Genomic DNA, 19,133 nt, shown 5'->3' on the forward strand with positions numbered 1-19,133 from the left:
AAAAAAAGAAAATCCATGATGTGGATAAAACATCAAAGTCAGATTGACTTTGGAAGAAATCCTCCAAAAAGGAACCATAATCTTTTGTTCCAGTATTAAGCAGTCGGAGGCTATGTTTATGATGGCATTTACAAGGCAGCCCCAAATATTGACTATTTGAATATTCCCCTACCAAGGGAGGGATGGGGCCTTTCTGGGGGGGGGGGCATGGCACTTTAATGAAAGTCATAAAAGAAGAGCTGAATAAATGGAGAGAGTCATCATGTTCATTCTCATGAAGATTAACTGCAGTGCGAAGGACGTTGCTTCCCGAGCTAATTTAGAGATTAAATGTACTACCAGTGAAAATCACAATTGGATGAAATGATAATAAAATGCATATGGCAAAGACAAGTGGGAGAGGATGCTGGGGAGCATGGACATGTACACAGATAACCAAATGAACACACACATACACATATTTTAGGACCATTGGACCCACTGCAGTGGATAGAGCACTAGACCTAGAGTCAGAATAGACCCAAGTTCAAATCCAGCCTCAGATATTTGCTAGCTGGATGACCCTGGGTGAATCACTTTGAGCTCTTGTCTGCCTCAGTTTCCTCAACTGTAAAATGGATATTGTAATAGCATCTATCTCCTAGATAGGATTACAAATGATACGAATACTAATTATTAATTATTTTTAAAATTTTGGAATATGTTTTATTTTCTTTCTCTTCACTAGTCAATTTCAAGGAAATATATGAACCCCATGTAGTTATAGAAATAACTATATGAATAATAATAAAATACGTAATGTTTTTAAGTGCTTAGCACAATGCCTGGCACTTCTTCCTTCTCTCTTTTATAGATCTGGAACCAGGAAGGACCTTTGAAGCTGGCTACAAAATAACTCCATTATTAGAGTGATTTGGATAGGTGGGTGTAGGGTGAGAGATGAGAGGGACTAAGCTGGTGTGTGCTGGGACTTGTAAGCACTGAACTAAAGCCCCATCTGCTCCCTGGAACCAGGATGAAAGCAATGATAGATGATGGAACCAAGATGAGAGAGATGATGGATGATGGAACCAGGATGAGAGAGATGATGGATGATGGAAGGCTGGGCAGTCCATTGAGCCATACTGTCCCAGTTCTCCCAGTGCTGAGTTACACCAGTGTCATAAGAGTTTGGGTTTATAATCCTGGGGTGTGTGTGGGGGGATTGAAAAATCCCAGGTTTGTCATTATTTTGGAAGAATAATCATGGAATGTGGAAATGACTAACATTTGTGCTCTTGGTTAGAGAGAAAATTTCCCAGTGGTAATCTGGGGAAGGAAAAAAGTGGAGGAGGGAGGTACAGGTCTGCCCTAGGATCTCTCTCCTATGTGCAATTTATAGAGCTCTAATCTGTCTTCAAGCAGCAAACAAAAGGACCCAAAGAAAAGCCTGGGACAGGATCACAGGAGAAATTCGATTAGATCTGCCAAAAAGAGGGTATCAATTGCATCCAGCAAGAAGAAAGGGATAAAGATGGCTGGTTTCTCCACATTCCTCACAATGTATTTATTTAATTTTTAAAAAAATCTCAACCCTTCTGTCACCTGAACAAGCACCTACAATTACAAAACAAATATAACAAAACCAAGCAAACCAGAAAACCACCTTGCAGCCAGCTGCTTGCTCCTTTAGCTTGCATTTCTCTAGTTTCCTTGGAATAGCAGGGTTCATGAAAGGGAACTACCAAAGTTTTGACCATTATTGTGGCCCCATGGCTGCTCCATAAATCTGAGGGGTAGAGGATGGGGAAGGATAAGCACAACCACCTTCCTCCTCTAGGTGGGTTCTCTCTTCCTCTTTTTCACCAGATCTCCTTTTAAGTCCCACCCTAGTCTTAAACCAAGAAATATTGCCTTGCCCCAGGAGATGAATTTTAGTCCAAATCCCAGAAGTCTATGTAGGTTCAAGCCATTCTTCCTCCTGTAGAAGAGATGCTACTTCAATAAGGTGGGAACTGTCACAAAAGGACCAAAAATATACTGGTGCATCTCTAAATGTTAGTGCCCTGAGGCAAAACTCCAGTGACACCCCCTAGTTATGGTTTTGGCAAGATTAGATTCTTTCTCATCTGGCCATATTTGAATCACAGGTTTTGGAGCACCTCCTTCTTCTGTGTTAGAAGAGATCCATCAGAAGGAACAAGATGACCTAGGGCAGGGAATGTACCTGGTGTGACAGGTGCCACTTCATGCCCATTAAATGGATAAAAAACAAATGGTGCTAGAGGAAAGTGGGTACACTTGTACAGTGTGGGTGGCTATGCAAATTATTGAAATCTTCCTAGAAGACAACCTGTCAATTAGAGCCTTCTCCTTGGGTGACACAGTCCAAGGAAATAATGAAAAAGAATGTCATATTTGTACAAATGTGTAACTGTGTTATTTATAAAAATGAACAAAACTGGAAACAAACAGGCTGAAATGCGTGATGGGTGGTCTGTGGCCACTATCGGAAGGAGTGTAAAACTTTTGGCTTGAGGCAGAGGAGTCCTTAAATGTCATCTCATCCAACCTCCTCATCTGGCAGGTGAGGAAAATGAGAACCAGAGATGAAATGACTTGCCCAGGATCACTCCTCCTCATTGGTTTTTCTATTATACCTCCCCCTCCTCACTTGTTAGTGCTCAAACTCTTTTGAAATCCCCTTATCTAGTAATATTCCATAAATGAGTCTAGCCCAGAGACCTTACTTGGGCAAATATTCTGAATGATTTCTGGGCACTCAAGACCTGTAGTTTTCCTCTCCTCTTTTCTCCTTGTTGTTGTGATGTAAACAGGATCTGGGCTGAATCTGTGAAAATGGAAAAAGACAGAGGCAGAGAGAGGGGGCACAGAGGTGCCATGTTCTCCTCTCTGGGCAGAAGACTGCTGAGCAGTGGTACCCAGGTCTCCCTCCTCTGGTGGCACCAACACAGAGGGCAAGAAAGCAGGTGTCACAAGCCAGGGCAGTAACCCACTTATGTTTTCTCTTTCCAGGCTCCCAGGAGAAGAGAAGGTGCTCTATCACTGACTGATGGCAGCAGCCTTCCTCTGGGATCGGATTTGGATGCCTTGTAGAGAGATGTAGAGGGATGGAGCTTTCCTTCTTTCTCCTTCCCCTTTCCCAGCTTCAGCTAGATGATTTCTAAGTGGGTTCCTTTAGTCTGCTATTAAGTTTTCTAAACATGTTGATCTGATTTTATTTTTCATAAGCATCTGTGGTCAACCCAAACATGTATATTTCCTTGGGACCATTTGTTAGTGGTATGACTGTGTGATGGTTTTGTTCTGGTGTCGCAGGAAATCGACTAAGAAAAAAGCTTTCTGGCATTAGGCTGGGGTCCCATTCTCTTGCTCATGGTGGAGAATCTTTCTATAACCAGGAGTATATTTAACAGATCATTTTTAAAACCAGAATGTTTTATTTAAAAGTAAAAACAGAAACAAAACTCCCAGAAACACTTTTCTAAAGAGGAATTGAAACAGAGTTTGTTTTTTGTTTGACCACTGGTAGGTCTTTTCATTTCTTTTCATTGTGATTGAGCAAAGAGTCATTTCCCAATCCCTGTGGGCACACTCAAAAAAGGGAAAGGGGGGGAAGAAAAAGTCAGTTTTGACTTTCAGTAAAAACTTTGACCCTGCCACCTAAATGTTGCTACACAGCGCCACCTTGTGTTATATAGAAACATCATATAATTAAAATTTATTTGTATATATGTAATTCTGACTATTCTGAAAGTCAGTTAAGCCTTTAAAAGTATTAATGAATTTAAACTATTAAATAAATTAGCCATTTAAAATAATTTAAAAATAATTTTAATTTCTTTCTAAAACTTTAATTTTTAAATTAAAATTTTATTAATTTAAAATTAAGATAATTTAATAAACTTAATTTAAAATTTTAATCACTTATAAAATTTAAATTTAAAATTCCTTCTAAAATTTAAATTAAATAAATAAACTATTTAAGCTATTAAAACTATGTAATCTATTTAAACCATCAGAGCTGAACACTGAATTAAGGCTTTTGAGACACTCCTATATACATCTTGCCTTCCCTGAGAGATTATAATCTTGAGGGCAGGGACCTTGTTCATTTTTGCCTGTTTCCAACCCTGAGAGACAAGTGCTATTATTGGTATACTCATTTTACAGATGAGGAAACTGAGGCTGAAAGAGGTTCAGTGACTTGCCCAGAGTCACACCACTAATAAATGTCTGAGGCTGGATTTGAATTCAAATCTTCCTGACTCCAAGGCCAGTCCTTTTATCTGCTATGCTACCTAGGTAGATGCTTAAGAAATGCTTGCTGTCTGATCGATTGATATCATTCTGTCTACTTACAAGTCATTAAAGAATGATCTATAGAGAGACTTCAGAGCTATATAGAAAAAACTCCATGCAAAACAGCCAACATAAAAAAAATGTAGAATCAGGAATATTCTATATGCCCTGACAATAACTTGGTAAAATGATATAAATGTTTGTGCAATCATAGGGAATATGAGAAATGACTATTAATTTCTTATAATTTTCTGCTTGCATATTTTGGTACTTAGATCTATGATTGCATTGACTCACTCTCTCTAGCAGGGCACCTGTTACAGATGCCTCCTCATCCTTCCTGATTCTCCTTTAGATCTTTCTGTAAACATTCCATTAGGCATCTGTCTATCAAGACAGCAAAGCAAGTCAGTAAACATATAGTAAGTTTCTTCTAGATGTCAGGCAGTCTGCCAAGAGCAGAGGGTACAAAGAAAGACAAAAAATAGTCTCTGCCCTCAAAGAACTCACAATCTAAGGGGAAAGTCCCCAAGCAAATAAATGTGTGTGTGAGAGATCCAAGGAAGCCAGAGGGCAGCTAGATGGTACAGTGGATAGAGCACAGAGCCTGAAGTCAGGAAGATCTGGGCTCAGATATTTACTAGCTGTGTGACCCTGGGAGACTTACTTAACCCAATTTGCCTCCGTTTCTTCATCTATAAAAGGAGATAGAGAAGGAAATGGCAATTAATTCCAGTGCCTTTGCCAAGAAAACCCTAACAGGAAGCATGGAAAATTAGACATGACTGAAAAATAACTAAACAACAACAACAAAAAGCCAGAGATGAGGAGAGAGAGTGTTCCAGGCTCAAGGAACAACTGGTGAAAATGCCCAGAGTTGAGGGGTGGAGTGTCTTGTTCGAGGAACAGCAAAGAGGCAGGTGTCATTGGATCAGAGAGCAGGTGCAAGGGATTAAGATCTCAGAAAACTAGAAAGGTAGGAAGGAGGCAGGCTCTGAAGGACTTTAAAAGTCAAATGGGGGATTTTCCATTTAATCCTGGAGGTGATAGGAAGGCATTGGAATTTATTGAATACAGTGGTAATAAGGTCAGAGTGGAGGAAAATCACCTTGACAGCTGAATGGAAGATGGCTTGGAGTAAGGAGAAACTTGAGTCAAGGGGACCCATCAGATGAGAGCTTAGACCAGGCTTGGTGGCTGTATCATAGGAGAGAAGAGGGAATTTTTCAGAGGAGAGTAAGGAGTCAAGAATGCTGGGAGAATGGTGGGATTTCCCAATGGCAATTGGAAAATTAGGAAGAGGAGAGGGTTTGGGGGAAAAGATAATAAGTTGAGTTTTTGACATCTAGGAAAGGGGCAACTAGGTGGCTCAGGAGATACAGAGTCAAGTCTTGAGATAGGAGATCCTGGATTTAAATCTAGCCTCAGATAGTGTCTAGTGGTGTGACTTTGGGCAAGTCACTTAACTCCAGTTGCCTTGCCCTTACCTCTCTTTTACCTTGAAACTAATACTCTCATTTCTAAGGCAGAAAGTAAGGGTTTAAAAAAGAGTTATCTATGAGACATCAAGTTTAAGGAATGTGACAACTGGAGTTGAATAAATAGATCTAAGAATTGTTAACATGGAGAAGGTAATCAAGGAGAAATAGTAAAGAGGGAGAAGTCAGAGAGACCTGGGGAACTCCCACATGCTGGGGACCTTCCTCTAAATCTTTTGGTCTTGGTGGGTGCCATTGTAGCTCCCTCTCCAGCCTATCGATGCCTTCATAAAATGGGGTGCCCAGAACTGAACGTAATGCTCTCTTGTGCTCTGATTAGGACAAGGGACTGAGGAATGATCACCTCCTGATTCCTAGAAGCCATGCTTCTCTTAATGCTGGCTAAGATGGAATTAATTAGTTGTTTTTGGTTTCCACATCCCACTGTTGGTTCATATTGAATTTATATTACAAGAAACTCATAGATCTTTGAAGTTTGAATCAGTTTATTTTTAATAACATCCTCTTCTCTCAAATGCCCTTATGGAATGAATCTTCCTCTGTTGCATCTTTTGTTTTTTAATCCTTCTACTGGATTATAAACTCCTTGAATGCAGGGATTATGCCCTCTATACTCTAAAGTTCATATCTCCCCAATTTAGCTAAGAGGGTGCTTGAAACAGGTTTATATTTTGAACAAATGGAATAAAAAAATTACAAGCATCCTCTAAAGGATCTCAGCAAATTTCCAGTATTGTTAGTCTTACTTTTGTGGTTTTTTATGTCTTGACATGTGCTGGGCTCTTCTGATTGTCTAGTTGTGGTTTTTATTTATTGACCATAGAATCCTAGCTTTTAATATTCTGCACTAAAACCACCTTTGCTCTTGTTGACCCATCTTCAAGAAAGAAAGAGCAAATGGTATGTATGTGGTTTTCCAGATTGGCTAGACTTCTCTATTCCAGCCAAGAAATTAAAATGGTCTCCATGGCATTAGGGGAAATAGGAGGCTAGGTGGAGTCAGGAACCAGATCTGCCCTGGCTTGGGACTGAAGGTCTCTCAAGTTTGGTGCAATGTGAAAAGCACAGTCTGAAGGATTGGCTAGGAGTTTTGAAATGTTGACTTTAACCTTGAAGTCAAGACAAACTTTGCAACCATTGGAACTGCCTGTAAAGTGAACTGGGTTGCCTCAAGAGACAATGTATTTCTATTTATTTATGTTCTTTTAAAAAACATAATTAAATTCTGTTTTATTTTCAAATGAAGATCTACCTTCTCTCCTTTCCCCTTCATCCCTGCCATGAATTGAGAAAGCAAAAAAACAAAACAAAACTGTGAAAGGGAATTCTTTATTCTCTTTGTCTATTTTCAAATTAATCAACCAAAAACTTAAACACCCCTACTTAAAACCAAGTAAGGGACACCCTTAGAGGATGAGAGGTGGATCCCATAGACATCGCTGTCCTGGGCAGTGCTAGGCAATTTGGAACCTGTGATTGGCTCCTGTGAAGTGAGGAAGGGACAGGAAGTGATGTGGAAAAAGGACTATAAAAAGTCCTGAACTTCCTGCCCAGTGTCTTCTGCTTGAATCTTCTGCTTGGAGCTTTGACTAGTGACTTGCCTCTTGGAGGTGGCTTTGGACTTGGGCCTTGGCTTCGACTTGGGGCCTTGTGTTTTGGACTGCTTCTAGGAGGACTGCTCAAGGATCTTCTCCTTTGATCTTGGCCTTGGGTGAGTGAGTAGCTGGCCTTCCTGTCCTGGCTTCTGGAGAGATTAGTTCTGGAGAGGCATCCTTCTTGTGGAGGAGGCTGTGTTGGTTGCTGGAACCTTTACATAAGACACCACTGGGTCCTCTGGCTGAGGGTTAATGAGCCCTGCCAGGACGATCAGAGCAACATTTAGTGTGATAGGCTAGACATTTTCTCTACTGTCTTCATACATTTCTCTACTTTCACTCTTTCCACCTCTTTGTAAATAAAAGCTATTAAAAGTCATTTTGACTTGAGCTATAATATTTTTAATTGGCAACCACAATATTACTTTAGAATTCTCATATTTTAGTCAAACCCCTAAATTTTAATCCCTACAAAGCTAAAGCTCCTATTACAAATATGTATACTCCAGCAAACCAATGCCCACATTGACCATGTCCTGAAAAATATCTCAACCTGCACTCGGAGTCACCATGTCTCTGTCCTCTCTGACAGGAGGTATGTAGCCTGTTCTATCCAGAGTCTTCTGAAATTGTGGTTGCTCCTTGGGGTGATTAGAAATTTCAACTCTTTCAAAGTTGTCTTTAAGATATTGTTGATTTTCTATAAATTGTTCTCCTGATTCTGCTCACTTTACTCTGCATCAGTTTATACAAATGTTCTTAAGTTTTTCTGAAACCATATCTTCTATAGTTTCTTGCAGCACAATAATATTCCATTACATTCAAATACTATATTTTCCAGCCATTTCCCAATTTGTGAGTATTCCCAAGTTTCCAATTCTTGGCCACCACAAAAAGAGTTGCTATAAATATCTTTGTAGTTGAGTCCTTTTCCTCTTTTTTAGATCTCTTTAGAGTAGAGACCTAGTTGTGATATTGATGAGTCAAAGGGGATATACATATCCACAATTGAATAGCTTTTGGAGCATAGTATCATTCCAAATTGCCTTCCACAATGATGTGGCCAGTTTACATCTCTACCAACAATAAATTAATGCACCTGTTTTCCCACAGTCCCTCCATATTTGTCATTTTTTTTGTCAACTTCCCAAATTTGATGAACGAGAGGTAGAACTTCAGAATTGTTTTCATTTACCTTTCTCTAATTATTATTGTTCATGTAACATCTTTGAGCAAAGGCTGGGTAAAGGTATACAAAGACAGGTGCTTTGGTTATAAGGAGGCATTGGTTTATTGTGGGGCAAGGATGTATCATAAATACTCAGGATTTGGGGATGGCTCCAGATGAATGGGGAACACAAGCATCATCCTGGTAAGCTTCCATTCCAGCCCTCCTTTCTTCCTTCTCATCCATTGCCCTCATTCCCATTTCACTTCAGGAAATAAGTAGTTTAGACCAGGATATGGCTCTCGGCAGATAATAAGGTCCTGGAAGACGAGCTGGAGTTGAAAAGGGGGCTTAGGCAGGCAAGTGTGATCGAGTTGACAAATGTGAGTAGGTGAGGTGTCTGAAGGCACAGGATTTCTGGGGCCATCCAATCTGTTGCTCTGAGGAAACTAGGGATTCAACCCTTCATTCTGAACAGTTCTGGGTGAAGCCTAAGGGATCATCTGGGGGGAAGAAAGGATCGGGTTTAGGAACTTGTAGATTGAGTATAGATTTGGGAGTAACCACTCACTTGCCCAGAGCAGGACTCCATAGAACCTCCTCTCAGGATCAGTGGCTGCACCCCCAAACTCCTGTAGTCACACACATGCTCCTGGCCCCTTTATCCCTCCTCCTCCCCTTCCCAGTGTTCACCAGGGACATGCATTCAGAAATCAGGGACCAAGGCTAGCCTCACCCCTAGCGTCCTCTTCACCCCATCTAGCCGGGCTAGGATTCGGGGGGCCTCCTCTGGGCACACCAGCTGTAGCTCTCGGGGCTGCATGTGCAGGAGCTGGCTTCCTGTCAGTACTCCCAAAGTCTTAATGGTGCTGTGAAAGACACAACGTCAGGTAACTAGTCATTAGGAAGATCCTCTTGATTATGGACAAATGCTGGGGCAGCAAAGACTCTAGGATACTGGTGTGAGTGGAAAGTGGGTGAAAGATCTTATTCGTTTGGTAGCTGCCCGTTTCAATGAATTACTCTTGCTAAACTTTGCTGTTTGAGTTAAAATTAAATTAGATTGCGATGACATTAGTGCCATTAATACCCTCTCTATGGAGTGCCCTGAGACAAAAGCCTTGGGGTTCCCCCTCTGTTCTGCTTCTGTGCTTCCTACTGGGGAAACAGACCATTGGGGCCATTGGGACCTTGGAGAGGGTATCATTCTGGGCTAAGGAAAATTGCTTCCTTTTCTTGTACTGCAGATAAATTCCTATCTGCTCTTTAAATCCCAAATCAAATCCCAAGCCTTTGGGGAAGCCTTCCCTAATCCTTATCCCATTCACCTCCCCACTTGGATATTTATAAGCAAGCACATCCATACTTTTCTAACATGCTTTTACTATAATTATCTTATTTTAAAAAAATACAACGCTTACCGTCTGTTTTAGTATCAGTTTTTTTTTTGTTTTGTTTTAAAACTCTTACTTTCCATCTTAGAATCAATACTATGCATTGGCTCCAAGGCAGAAGAGCGGCCAGGACCAATTAATGGGGGTTAAGTGACTTGCCCAGGGTCACACAGCTAGGAAGTATCTGAGGCCAAATTTGAACCTAGGTCCTCTTGACTCCAGGCTGGGTGCTATGACAAGTATCTTCTCATGTGAAGGCAGGAAGTATGCCTTATTTAATATTTCTAGCTGCCCAGCCTATGGAAATGCCCCCAAAACAGTAATTGCTTAATAAATGCTTGTTGAATGAATGGCGGTATTTTATGATCCAAATATCTGAGAGGAATGGGATTCCCTTCTTAGATCCCCTTCCTTCTCTCCTCTCCCCCAAACCCTGGGGCAGGCACTCACATGGTAGAGAAGTTCTCTGACTTTAACCATTCCCTTACTTCATGTGGCTTGGAGGTGGACCTTAGCACAGGACCCTAAAAGAGCACAGAGAAACATTAAATTAAATTAAAAACAGAAAAAAAAACCATTTAAAAAACTGACTCCAGTTTTCCCCTTTCCTCAAAGTCATCCCCAGGGATCTGGGACAACCTTTCCCCCTGGCTTCAGCTCCACATCCAACAACAGGACCCAGTTCTCACTATTTATTTCCCCAAAGGCCAAGCACATAAGGACCAATTTCTGCATCCATGGCTGGTGGCAGGAGGGAAGATCTGGGATGATGGAGGTCCCAGAGGAACTGTCCAGGGTATTCTGGATCCTCTAGGAGCCTCCTCTTATAGCTGCTTATTTTCTCCAAGAGGTGCCAAGTGCTACGCTTCTAAGGGGTTCAAAAGGCTGAAGACCCCCTCTGAACATTGGCACCCTGGGAGGAAGCCTGGTCTGTCCACCCTCATCCCAGGGTGCAGTTACCTGAATTGGGGAGCTAGGCTGGCTCCTGGTCCTTGGTGGACCTGGTGGCAGAGGCTCTAGGATGTTGTTAGGGATGTAACCTTTTTGTCCAGCTTCATTTTTCACGAGCCACCACTGTTTACGCTGGTCCAGAATCTGTGGAGAGTGAAGACCGCTGTTATTTCAGGGACTGTGCCATACGTGGTTTGGGGACTGGGAGGGGGCCCCCGAGTACCCATTCATGCTCTCTTTTTCTCCCTTTATCTCTACCTTCTCCCTCTTCTCTCCTCTCCCCACACTCATCCTGAAGGGGCTTTTAGACTCAATCCCTGCTCCTTCCAGGCTTGCTTTTCATTTCCAGCATCTCCCACCCCATCTCCATTCTACTATCTTCCTCATTCATCCCTCTGCCATGAAGAAGGTTCATCATCAGAAGCAACAGGTGACCCAGTGGATAGACTACCGGACCTGGAGTCAGGAGGACCTGAGTTCAAATACACCCTCAGACACTCATTAGTGGTATGATGCTGGGCAGGACGAATTTCTGTTTGCCTTAGTTTCCTCATCTCTAAAATGGGGATATTAACATCTCCCTCACAGGGTTATTATGAAGAACAAATGAGATCATATTGGTAAGTGCCTGGCACACAGTAGGCACTTCATGAATGCCCATTCCTCCCCCCTTCATCTCTTGACAATTTTTATTCCTCACCTCCAGCACCTCGCCCTGGACCACTGCCAGCTCCTGTGGGTTTCTGCTTTCAAACTCATACTGAACTTGCATTAACAGAGGCTGCTGCGCTGGGCTGGGACTGCAGGAGATGGAGAGTCAGGGAGAGTTCTTAGGTCTCCAGGCTGAGGATCATGGGAAAAGGGAAGGGAATTCTGGAGGGTGGGAGCTCTAGGTCTGGTCCCCCATGGACTCTTTGCAGTGTCTGGGCCTTTCCTTCCTGCCTTGTTCTCCCCCACCCTTACACAGAATCATGGGGCGCAAGGAAAAGGCAGGGAGCTGTGGTCTGAGGGTTGGAGGGCCTGGATAGGAAGACCTGAGTTTTCTCTAGGTTTAAGATCCTAGAAACCTCTGCGCTTGCCCAGTTGCTGAGAGCCCGGCCTCTTGCTGCTGCTCCCAGCTCAGCAGGGTGGGCAGATGAGGCTCTGAGTGTTTCAGTTGTTAGACTGTGTGGGCAGGGGGCACCCGCAGGGGAAAGGGTCAGGATGCTCGAGGGCCAAGAGACAGCTTGTTCCAGCTCTGAGAACACTGTCTGCTCTTCTCCCAGGAGGACAGAACTTAGTGTCTTTGGAGCACAATGAAGCTTTAACAAGGTGGGGGGCAGGGAGAGACAGAGAGGTAAGGAGATAGGGAGAGAGAGACAGAGAGACAGAAGAGAGGCAGGGAAGAGCCAGACAGAAATAGGGAGAGACAGTCAGAACCAGAGAGACAGACAGAGAAATAGGAAAGTCAGAGAGAGAGAGAGAGAGATAGACAGAGGAGAGAGATAGACAAGAGAGAGAGAGACAGAGAGACAGAGAGAGAGAGAGAGAGAGAGAGAGACAGAGACAGAGAGAGAGAGACAGAGAGAGAGAATGAGAGGAAGAAAGAGAGAGGGAGAGGGAGAGAGAGGGAGAGAGAGAAAGAGAGACAGAGAGACAGAGAGAGAGAAAGAGAGAGGGAGAGGAAGAGAAAGGGAATGAGAGGAAGAAAGAGAGAGAGGGAGGGAGGGGGAGAGAGAGAGACAGAGGGAGAGGGAGAGAGAGAGAGAGAGAGAGAGAGAGAGAGAGAGAGAGAGAGAGAGAGAGAGAGAGAGAGAGAGAGAGAGAAGAGGAAGAGAGAAAGAATGAGAGGAAGAAAGAGAGAGAGAGAGAGATGGAGAAACAGACACCGAGAAAGTGAGAGACAGAGAGACAGGAAGAGAGAGAAAGATGGGGAGAGAGAGGAGGGAGGGAGGGAGACAGAGACAGAGAGAGACAGGGAGAAAGAGAGAGAGATGGGAGAAAGGAGTGGAGAGAGAAAGAGAGAGGGAGAGAGAGAGAGGGAAGGAGGGAGGGGAGACAGAGACAGAGAGAGAGATAGGGAGGGAGATGGGGAGAGAAATGGGAAAAGGAGAGAGAGAGAGAGAGAGAGAGAGAGAGAGAGAGAGAGAGAGAGAGAGAGAGAGAGAGAGAGAGAGAGAGAGAGAGAGAGAGAGAGAGAGAGAGAGAGAGAGAGAGAGAGAGAGAGAGAGAGAGAGAGAGAGAGAGAGAGAGAGAGAGAGAGAGAGAGAGAGAGAGAGAGAGAGAGAGAGAGAGAGAGAGAGAGAGAGAGAGAGATTTTTTCTCTGGGGCTATGACCCAATCCACTTGATCCTAGGACCAACCTGAGGGAGAAGCGATCCTGGTCCTGTAAGGGAGAGAGAACAGGGAGCAAGTAAGAACAGCAAACCAGCCCCAGGTGGTAGCAGACACTTAAATTAAGATAATAACCCTCCCCCACACCCCCAGGATAGGCACACACACATACACGCATTATTTCCCATGATGCCACTCTGAATTAGTCCTGATTTAATCCAAGGAAGGGCCTTGGCTGGGGGTCTCCCTTACCTGATGCTGGAGGAGGCTGGGGAAGGGACTTGGAATCCGGAGGGGCTCTGGGAGGCACCTCCTGGGCTCCATTCTCTTCCGGGGGAACCAGGAAATGCCTTTTGTTTCTTACCTTGGCTGGGGTGTGCTGGGGGTTGTCCGAGGAGAACTTGGAGGGTTCCCACTGCCCGTAGAGTCTGGGGGTGGGTGTAGAATTTGCTGGCCTTTGGTCTGCTTCATTAGTCCTGGGAGAAAGACCCAACCCCAAGTGTAGGTGAGTCTATTCCCTCTTCTGTACGGAGTCTTTCCCAGTCTGTGGGGATCCCAGACCTGTCAGGTTAGAACTGACAGGCCGCTGGGACCCCTTTGATTTTACAGATGAGGAAACAGGCCTGAAATGGGGTGGCTTGTCCAAGGCCAAAGAGCTGACAGCTGGCAGAGCAGTGGGAAGTCAACCTCACTTTCTAGACAATCATCCAGAAATACATTAAATGATTTCCTGAGGGGCAGCGAGGTGGCTCCGTGGATAGAGAGCCAAGCCTGGAGCTGGGAGGACCTGGGTTCAAATTTGACTAGCAAAATGACCCTGGATAAGTCACTTAATCCCAATTGCCTAGCCCTTACTGCTCTTCTGTTTTAGAATGTTGATGCTAAGACAGAGAAAAAAAAAAGGATTTCCTGCCCCGGATGGGAGGTGGATTCTTGGTGACCTCCAAGGTCCGTTCCAGATTGGGTTCTATGAATCTAGTGAAAGACCCACGTAAGGGTGTGCTTTGGGGTTGGTGGCAAAGGTGGGCATCTGGGACTGGTGGCATGACTGGAGTTTGCGCTCACGTGCTCATGGTCCAGAACTCTCCCAGACTTTCCCAGAAATCCATTTCATTTGGTGTCAGACAAGACTGCAGCAGGGCAATGGCTTTGGGAGTTAACCGAGGAACCTCTGTGGAAGCTGCCAAATGAGGATGGGGGCAGTTGGACATCACCTGGAGGAATAATGAAGGGTTTATTGCTGTGGTTCTTTGTCAGGAGGAGCTGAATAGGAGTTAGCCTTCTTTATGGGACCTTGATAGGCCAGGACCTAATAAGGATGGTAGGTTTAAAAATGTCTGTTTGGGGGTGGCTAAGCTAGGAGAACCAAGTCTGGAGATGAGAGGTCTGGGGTTCAAATGTGACCTCAGACACTTCCTAGCTGTGTGTCCCTGGGCAAGTCACCATCCCTATCGCCTAGTTCTTACCATTCTTCTGCCTTGGAACTAATACATAGTATTAATTCTAACACAGAAGGTTAGGGCTAAAAAAAGTCTGTCTGGACATTTGTGTACAGTCAAGCATGTCGAGGTCCATGGGACCTTCTTCCCGAGTCCTTCCCTTGGGGTCTCCTCCCAATCCAGAGTATCCCTGACCATCACCTTGGGATTGAAGAGAGTAGCCCTGCCCGGCATCAGCTGAGGTGGAACATAAAGGGATCTGAGGGAATTGGAAGGGAAATAAGGGGAAAACTGGACTCCCTCCTGTTCCTCACCTTCCATCCCTTCACCTGCTTTTTGTTCTCCTGCCCACTCCCACCTCCATTTCCTCTGCTCCCCTTTCATTCTCTATCACAGTCTACCTTACATTTTTTCAACTTACCACGTTCAAAGCTTGGAAGAGCATGTGGACAAGGTCAGGACCACTTGGCTGCTGTAGATGGAGGTCCAGCATTCCCTGAGGACACATTCATAGACCCTCACCACCAGGGCACTCAGCTCCCTCAAAGGGTGAAGGCTTGGCCTTGGTCCCCTTTACTGGAATTAACTGAGTCTCCAGGCAGGAGAGAGGGAATGGAGTGGGGGAGAGTGCTTCTAGAGCTGATTGACTCTGGACAGTTAGGTTTTAGGGGGTAGATGATGATTTTCTGGATGGGAGGGGAGGAACTGAGGCTAGAGGGAAGAAAGGAGGAGGCTGGCTGTGGAGAGTGGAAGACTAAGAAGGGGGCTCAGTTTGAGGATGAATCAGCCCTTTCCATACCTCCCCAGGGGCTGACCTACCACGAGATTGAATGCATGCTTGATCTTCTGGAAGCAGTCAATATATTGGGGTTCTGAGATTGGTTCTGTGAAGTAGAGACAGGACTGATTGACCACTCACAGTCCTGTGCCCACACTCATCCCTCTACCTCCACCATTCCTAAATACCCTCCTGGTGGCCCTTGGTCCACTCAGGACCTGTGCTCACCTTTTTGGGTCTTCTTCTTCTTCTTCTTCCCCATAAGTTTCTTAGTATTATTTTTCTGGCCATCCGATGCCATCATTATGAACATATCAATGTCACTCAGGGTTTTGTTCAGCTCCTCCTGTTTTCAGATAACGCCGTCAGGCTGAGCCTTTGACCTTGAATAGGCCAGTGGTTCTTGGGTTCCCTCACAAATCCATGCCACTGGCCCCATGTAGGAGCTTCCAGCTCTGTCCCTGACCACCCCTTGCCTTGTCCACCTGTCTACCCTTAGCCTTGCTTCATTCCTGCCATTGTTGCATCATTCCTTTAGCCTCTGGTCTGGGGCTCCTGTCCTTCTTTCATCCCTCTATCCTCTCCTCCACAGTGTGCCCAAAGTTTGAGGTCCTGGGTTAAGGCTAGATATGGTTACCAGGTCTTTATCCAGGTCCAGAGGGTGCTCAGGCTGTGCTTTCTGCTGGGGAAACTGGCCAAAACCCTGTGGCTCCTGGGAACTAGGGCGATGTGAGAGGGGGCGTCCTGCAATGTTTAGAAGACAAAGAAGGGTTGCCATTGTGGTCCACCATGGTTTTCATCTACCCAGAGTTGCAGAGGAAGCCTTTTCCCTCTTTTGCATCAATCAACATCTCCCATCCTCCATCCCACCTCCTTGTATGCTCTGGACCCTACTCACTGTGCTCAGTGGGATTCCAGGGAGATTTCTCTTGGGGAGGTGCCTCCCACCTATTCTGATTGGGCTGCGAACCCCTAAATATGGATCTGTGAAAGATATAATAGGATCTGAGAAATAGGAATAGGTGGTCCCCTGTCCCCCAGCCCTCTGGCTCTCAGGATAGCATTTTATCTCACTGTCTTCTCAACTCAGGTGACTTTAGCCTCTTCTACCCTTCACTCCACCATCACCATTGTATTTTCAACCCTGTCTTTTTTGAACCATTCTCATTCTCATCTTTTTTTTTCAATCTGTAGCCAATAGGTTTTTCCATCTCTAGAATACTTCTTCATCCCCATTCCTTAGTCTCCCATCTTCATAGTTTTTTGTTCAGTAATTTCAGACATATCCAACTTTTCGTGACCCCATTTGCCATTCTCTTGGCAAAGATACTGGAATAATTTGTCATTCCATTTTTTCAGCTCATTTTACAGATGAGGAAACTGAGGCAAATGAGGTTAAGTGACTTGCTCAGGGTCATGATACTAGTGTCTGAGGTCAGATTAGACAGGAAGATGAGTCTTCCCAACTCTAGGCCTGGCACACTATCCTTTGTAACACCTTGTTGCCCCAGTCTCCCATCTATCCCTCTTCTAATTCTGAACATAGCTCTATATTCCATCCCCATCTTCATCCTCACTCCCTTTTTATTTCCATCTTTTCCAATTTTGGCCCTTTTCTTGGCCCTATCTTTGGTTTCTTTTTAGCAACTGGGGCATTACAAAGTAGCTTTGGGGTGTATGAAGTGCTATTTTCCCATTGTCCCTGAGCCGGTCACATTTAGGAGCTTCATAGGACCTTGGGGTTTAGAGGGAGGCTCTACCTTGGCTCTTGACTCTTTTTAAGTTCATCGATAGCCTTCTGTAGGTGATTCTTCAGGATCTCAGCCTAGAGAAGGGGATAATCAGAATAAATGTGTCTGGGCAGAAGTGCTGCCCCTCCCAGACCTAAATCTGGTATTTTTATCCCCTTTAGAATAGTAAACTCACTGTTTCCCATCCTTCTTCCCTAAACTGCTCACCTTAACTTCCCAGCACTGAAATAACAGGATACTGGTGAAAGAGTGGTCCAGCCCCTGAAGGGGTAATTTGTAGAATTGAATTGTAGGAACAGCTATTTAATATAACTTCCAATGATTGGATGCCATCCAAGGGGTAGGAATCCATCTCTTCCTGTGGGAGGAAAGGAAGGGCTTAGTAAAGGTGTCTTCTTGAGAGCCAGAGTACATTCCTTCCAACGGAAAATCCCATGACACCTAATATGACCCTCCCAAACCCATACCTACCTGGAGGAGTCCTTGGACCTTGGAGAGGAGAGATAAGCACAAAAGGGAATGTTGGTGGAAAGAAAGGTCCCCTCAGGGGGAAGAGGAGGGCAAGGACAGGATGGAATCCTTACCCTTGTCTCAATATCCAGGATTTGGAGCCAGTTGTCTTGGACCTGCAGGAGCACGTTCTGGCCCCACACTTGACCTTGGGCATCCATCAACTGAAGCTTGCTGATTACATCCTTAGGCTCATGGATAGTCCCTGAGCCTAGTTTACAGGTCAGCAGGTGCTGAGGAATCAAAAGGGAGAATGCCCAGGAGTTGGCCAAACTTGGAGAATGGGTTGCATTAGATCCCTTGATCACAGGGTAGAAAGTGCTCTGGGGTGGTGAGGTGATCCCCCGGGATCCCCAGACAAGGAGGACCTGCCCCACCTCCACCCCAGCCCACCCAGGACAAGGTCAGGATTGGAGTTGGGGAATATTGCAAGGGCTGGAAGGGGTGACAATGAGCATCTCTTCAGAGTTCAGGCTCATATGATCTTTGGACTGTTTAAAGGAGGAACTTGGAGCAATTTGACAATCTTGAATCTATGGGCTTTCTGGTACTAGAGAAAAGAAGTGGCAGCTACTTTGAGCTATTTCCTTTTGCCCTAGGAATAAAGTTCATAGTCCTTTGCTTGCTTCTCAGGGGACACAAACAGGCCACTCCTTACCTTGACAATCTTATCTCACATTGCTCCCCCAACCCATGCTTAGCTCCAGCAGGCCTGCCATTTCCTCTCTGTATCCCCAGTCAGAAATAATGGCTTGCTCTCAGGGATAGGGACTAGACCTGTGATTTTATTAGTATAGGGAACTCCTGGGTGAGGAGACTCTTTTTACCAATACAGGTTGGCTGTATGAAACAAAATCTCAGTTACCCAGAGCACCTAGAGAGTACAGGGCCTCCCTGGGACATGGTCAGAGATGGGGTTGGAACTCAGGACTTTCTTGCTCTCTACACACTATCTTGCCTTATCTTAGGTTCTTCGTAAATATTGATGGAATCATTGGACTTGTTGAATCCTGTTCTTGTGGCTGTGATCTTTACACACCATATGAAAATCCTGGTCCCTTCACAATAATCTTACCCAGCTTCTGGGATGCAGCTCAGGTCCTGCCCCTTCCACAAAGGCATCTCTAGCTACTAGAGCACTTTCTCCCTTTTCTGAACTCTGCTAACTTGGATCATACACACTATCTTGGATTATTCAACTGTTCTATGTATTTGTTTTGTCTTGCCTGTTCTACAAATTACAAATCTGTCACTCTCATCTTCTTTGTTCCCTCCTATCCCTGTCCCTGTCCCCCTTCTCCTCTCCCATTTCCCTCTCTCTCCTCTTCTTCTCCCTCATCCTTTCTCTCTCTCCCTCCCTCTCTCCCTCTTCCTTCCCTCCTTCCCTCCTTCCGTCCTTTCTTCCTTCCTTCCTTCCTTCCTTCCTTCCTTCC

General features: G+C 44.7%; 1 protein-coding gene across 1 annotated transcript in view; it reads right to left on the reverse strand.

Moving 5' to 3' along the window:
• Positions 1 to 8,663: 8,663 nt before the first annotated feature.
• LOC100033076 (epidermal growth factor receptor kinase substrate 8-like protein 3) overlaps positions 8,664 to 19,133 on the reverse strand; it is a 67,929-nt gene continuing 57,459 nt past the window's right edge. Inside the window, 17 exon segments of the mRNA XM_007485223.2 lie at positions 8,664 to 9,067; positions 9,301 to 9,433; positions 10,409 to 10,482; positions 10,919 to 11,053; positions 11,610 to 11,709; positions 13,252 to 13,274; positions 13,587 to 13,698; positions 14,288 to 14,436; positions 15,083 to 15,157; positions 15,481 to 15,545; positions 15,668 to 15,785; positions 16,077 to 16,183; positions 16,338 to 16,423; positions 17,200 to 17,264; positions 17,398 to 17,457; positions 17,459 to 17,548; positions 17,775 to 18,068. Coding sequence (XP_007485285.2) covers positions 9,056 to 9,067; positions 9,301 to 9,433; positions 10,409 to 10,482; positions 10,919 to 11,053; positions 11,610 to 11,709; positions 13,252 to 13,274; positions 13,587 to 13,698; positions 14,288 to 14,436; positions 15,083 to 15,157; positions 15,481 to 15,545; positions 15,668 to 15,785; positions 16,077 to 16,183; positions 16,338 to 16,423; positions 17,200 to 17,264; positions 17,398 to 17,457; positions 17,459 to 17,548; positions 17,775 to 18,068 — 1,698 coding nt within the window. The 3' untranslated portion in view covers positions 8,664 to 9,055.

The sequence above is a fragment of the Monodelphis domestica genome, chromosome 2, assembly GCF_027887165.1.
Source record: "Monodelphis domestica isolate mMonDom1 chromosome 2, mMonDom1.pri, whole genome shotgun sequence".
NCBI classification, from domain to species: Eukaryota; Metazoa; Chordata; class Mammalia; order Didelphimorphia; family Didelphidae; genus Monodelphis; species Monodelphis domestica.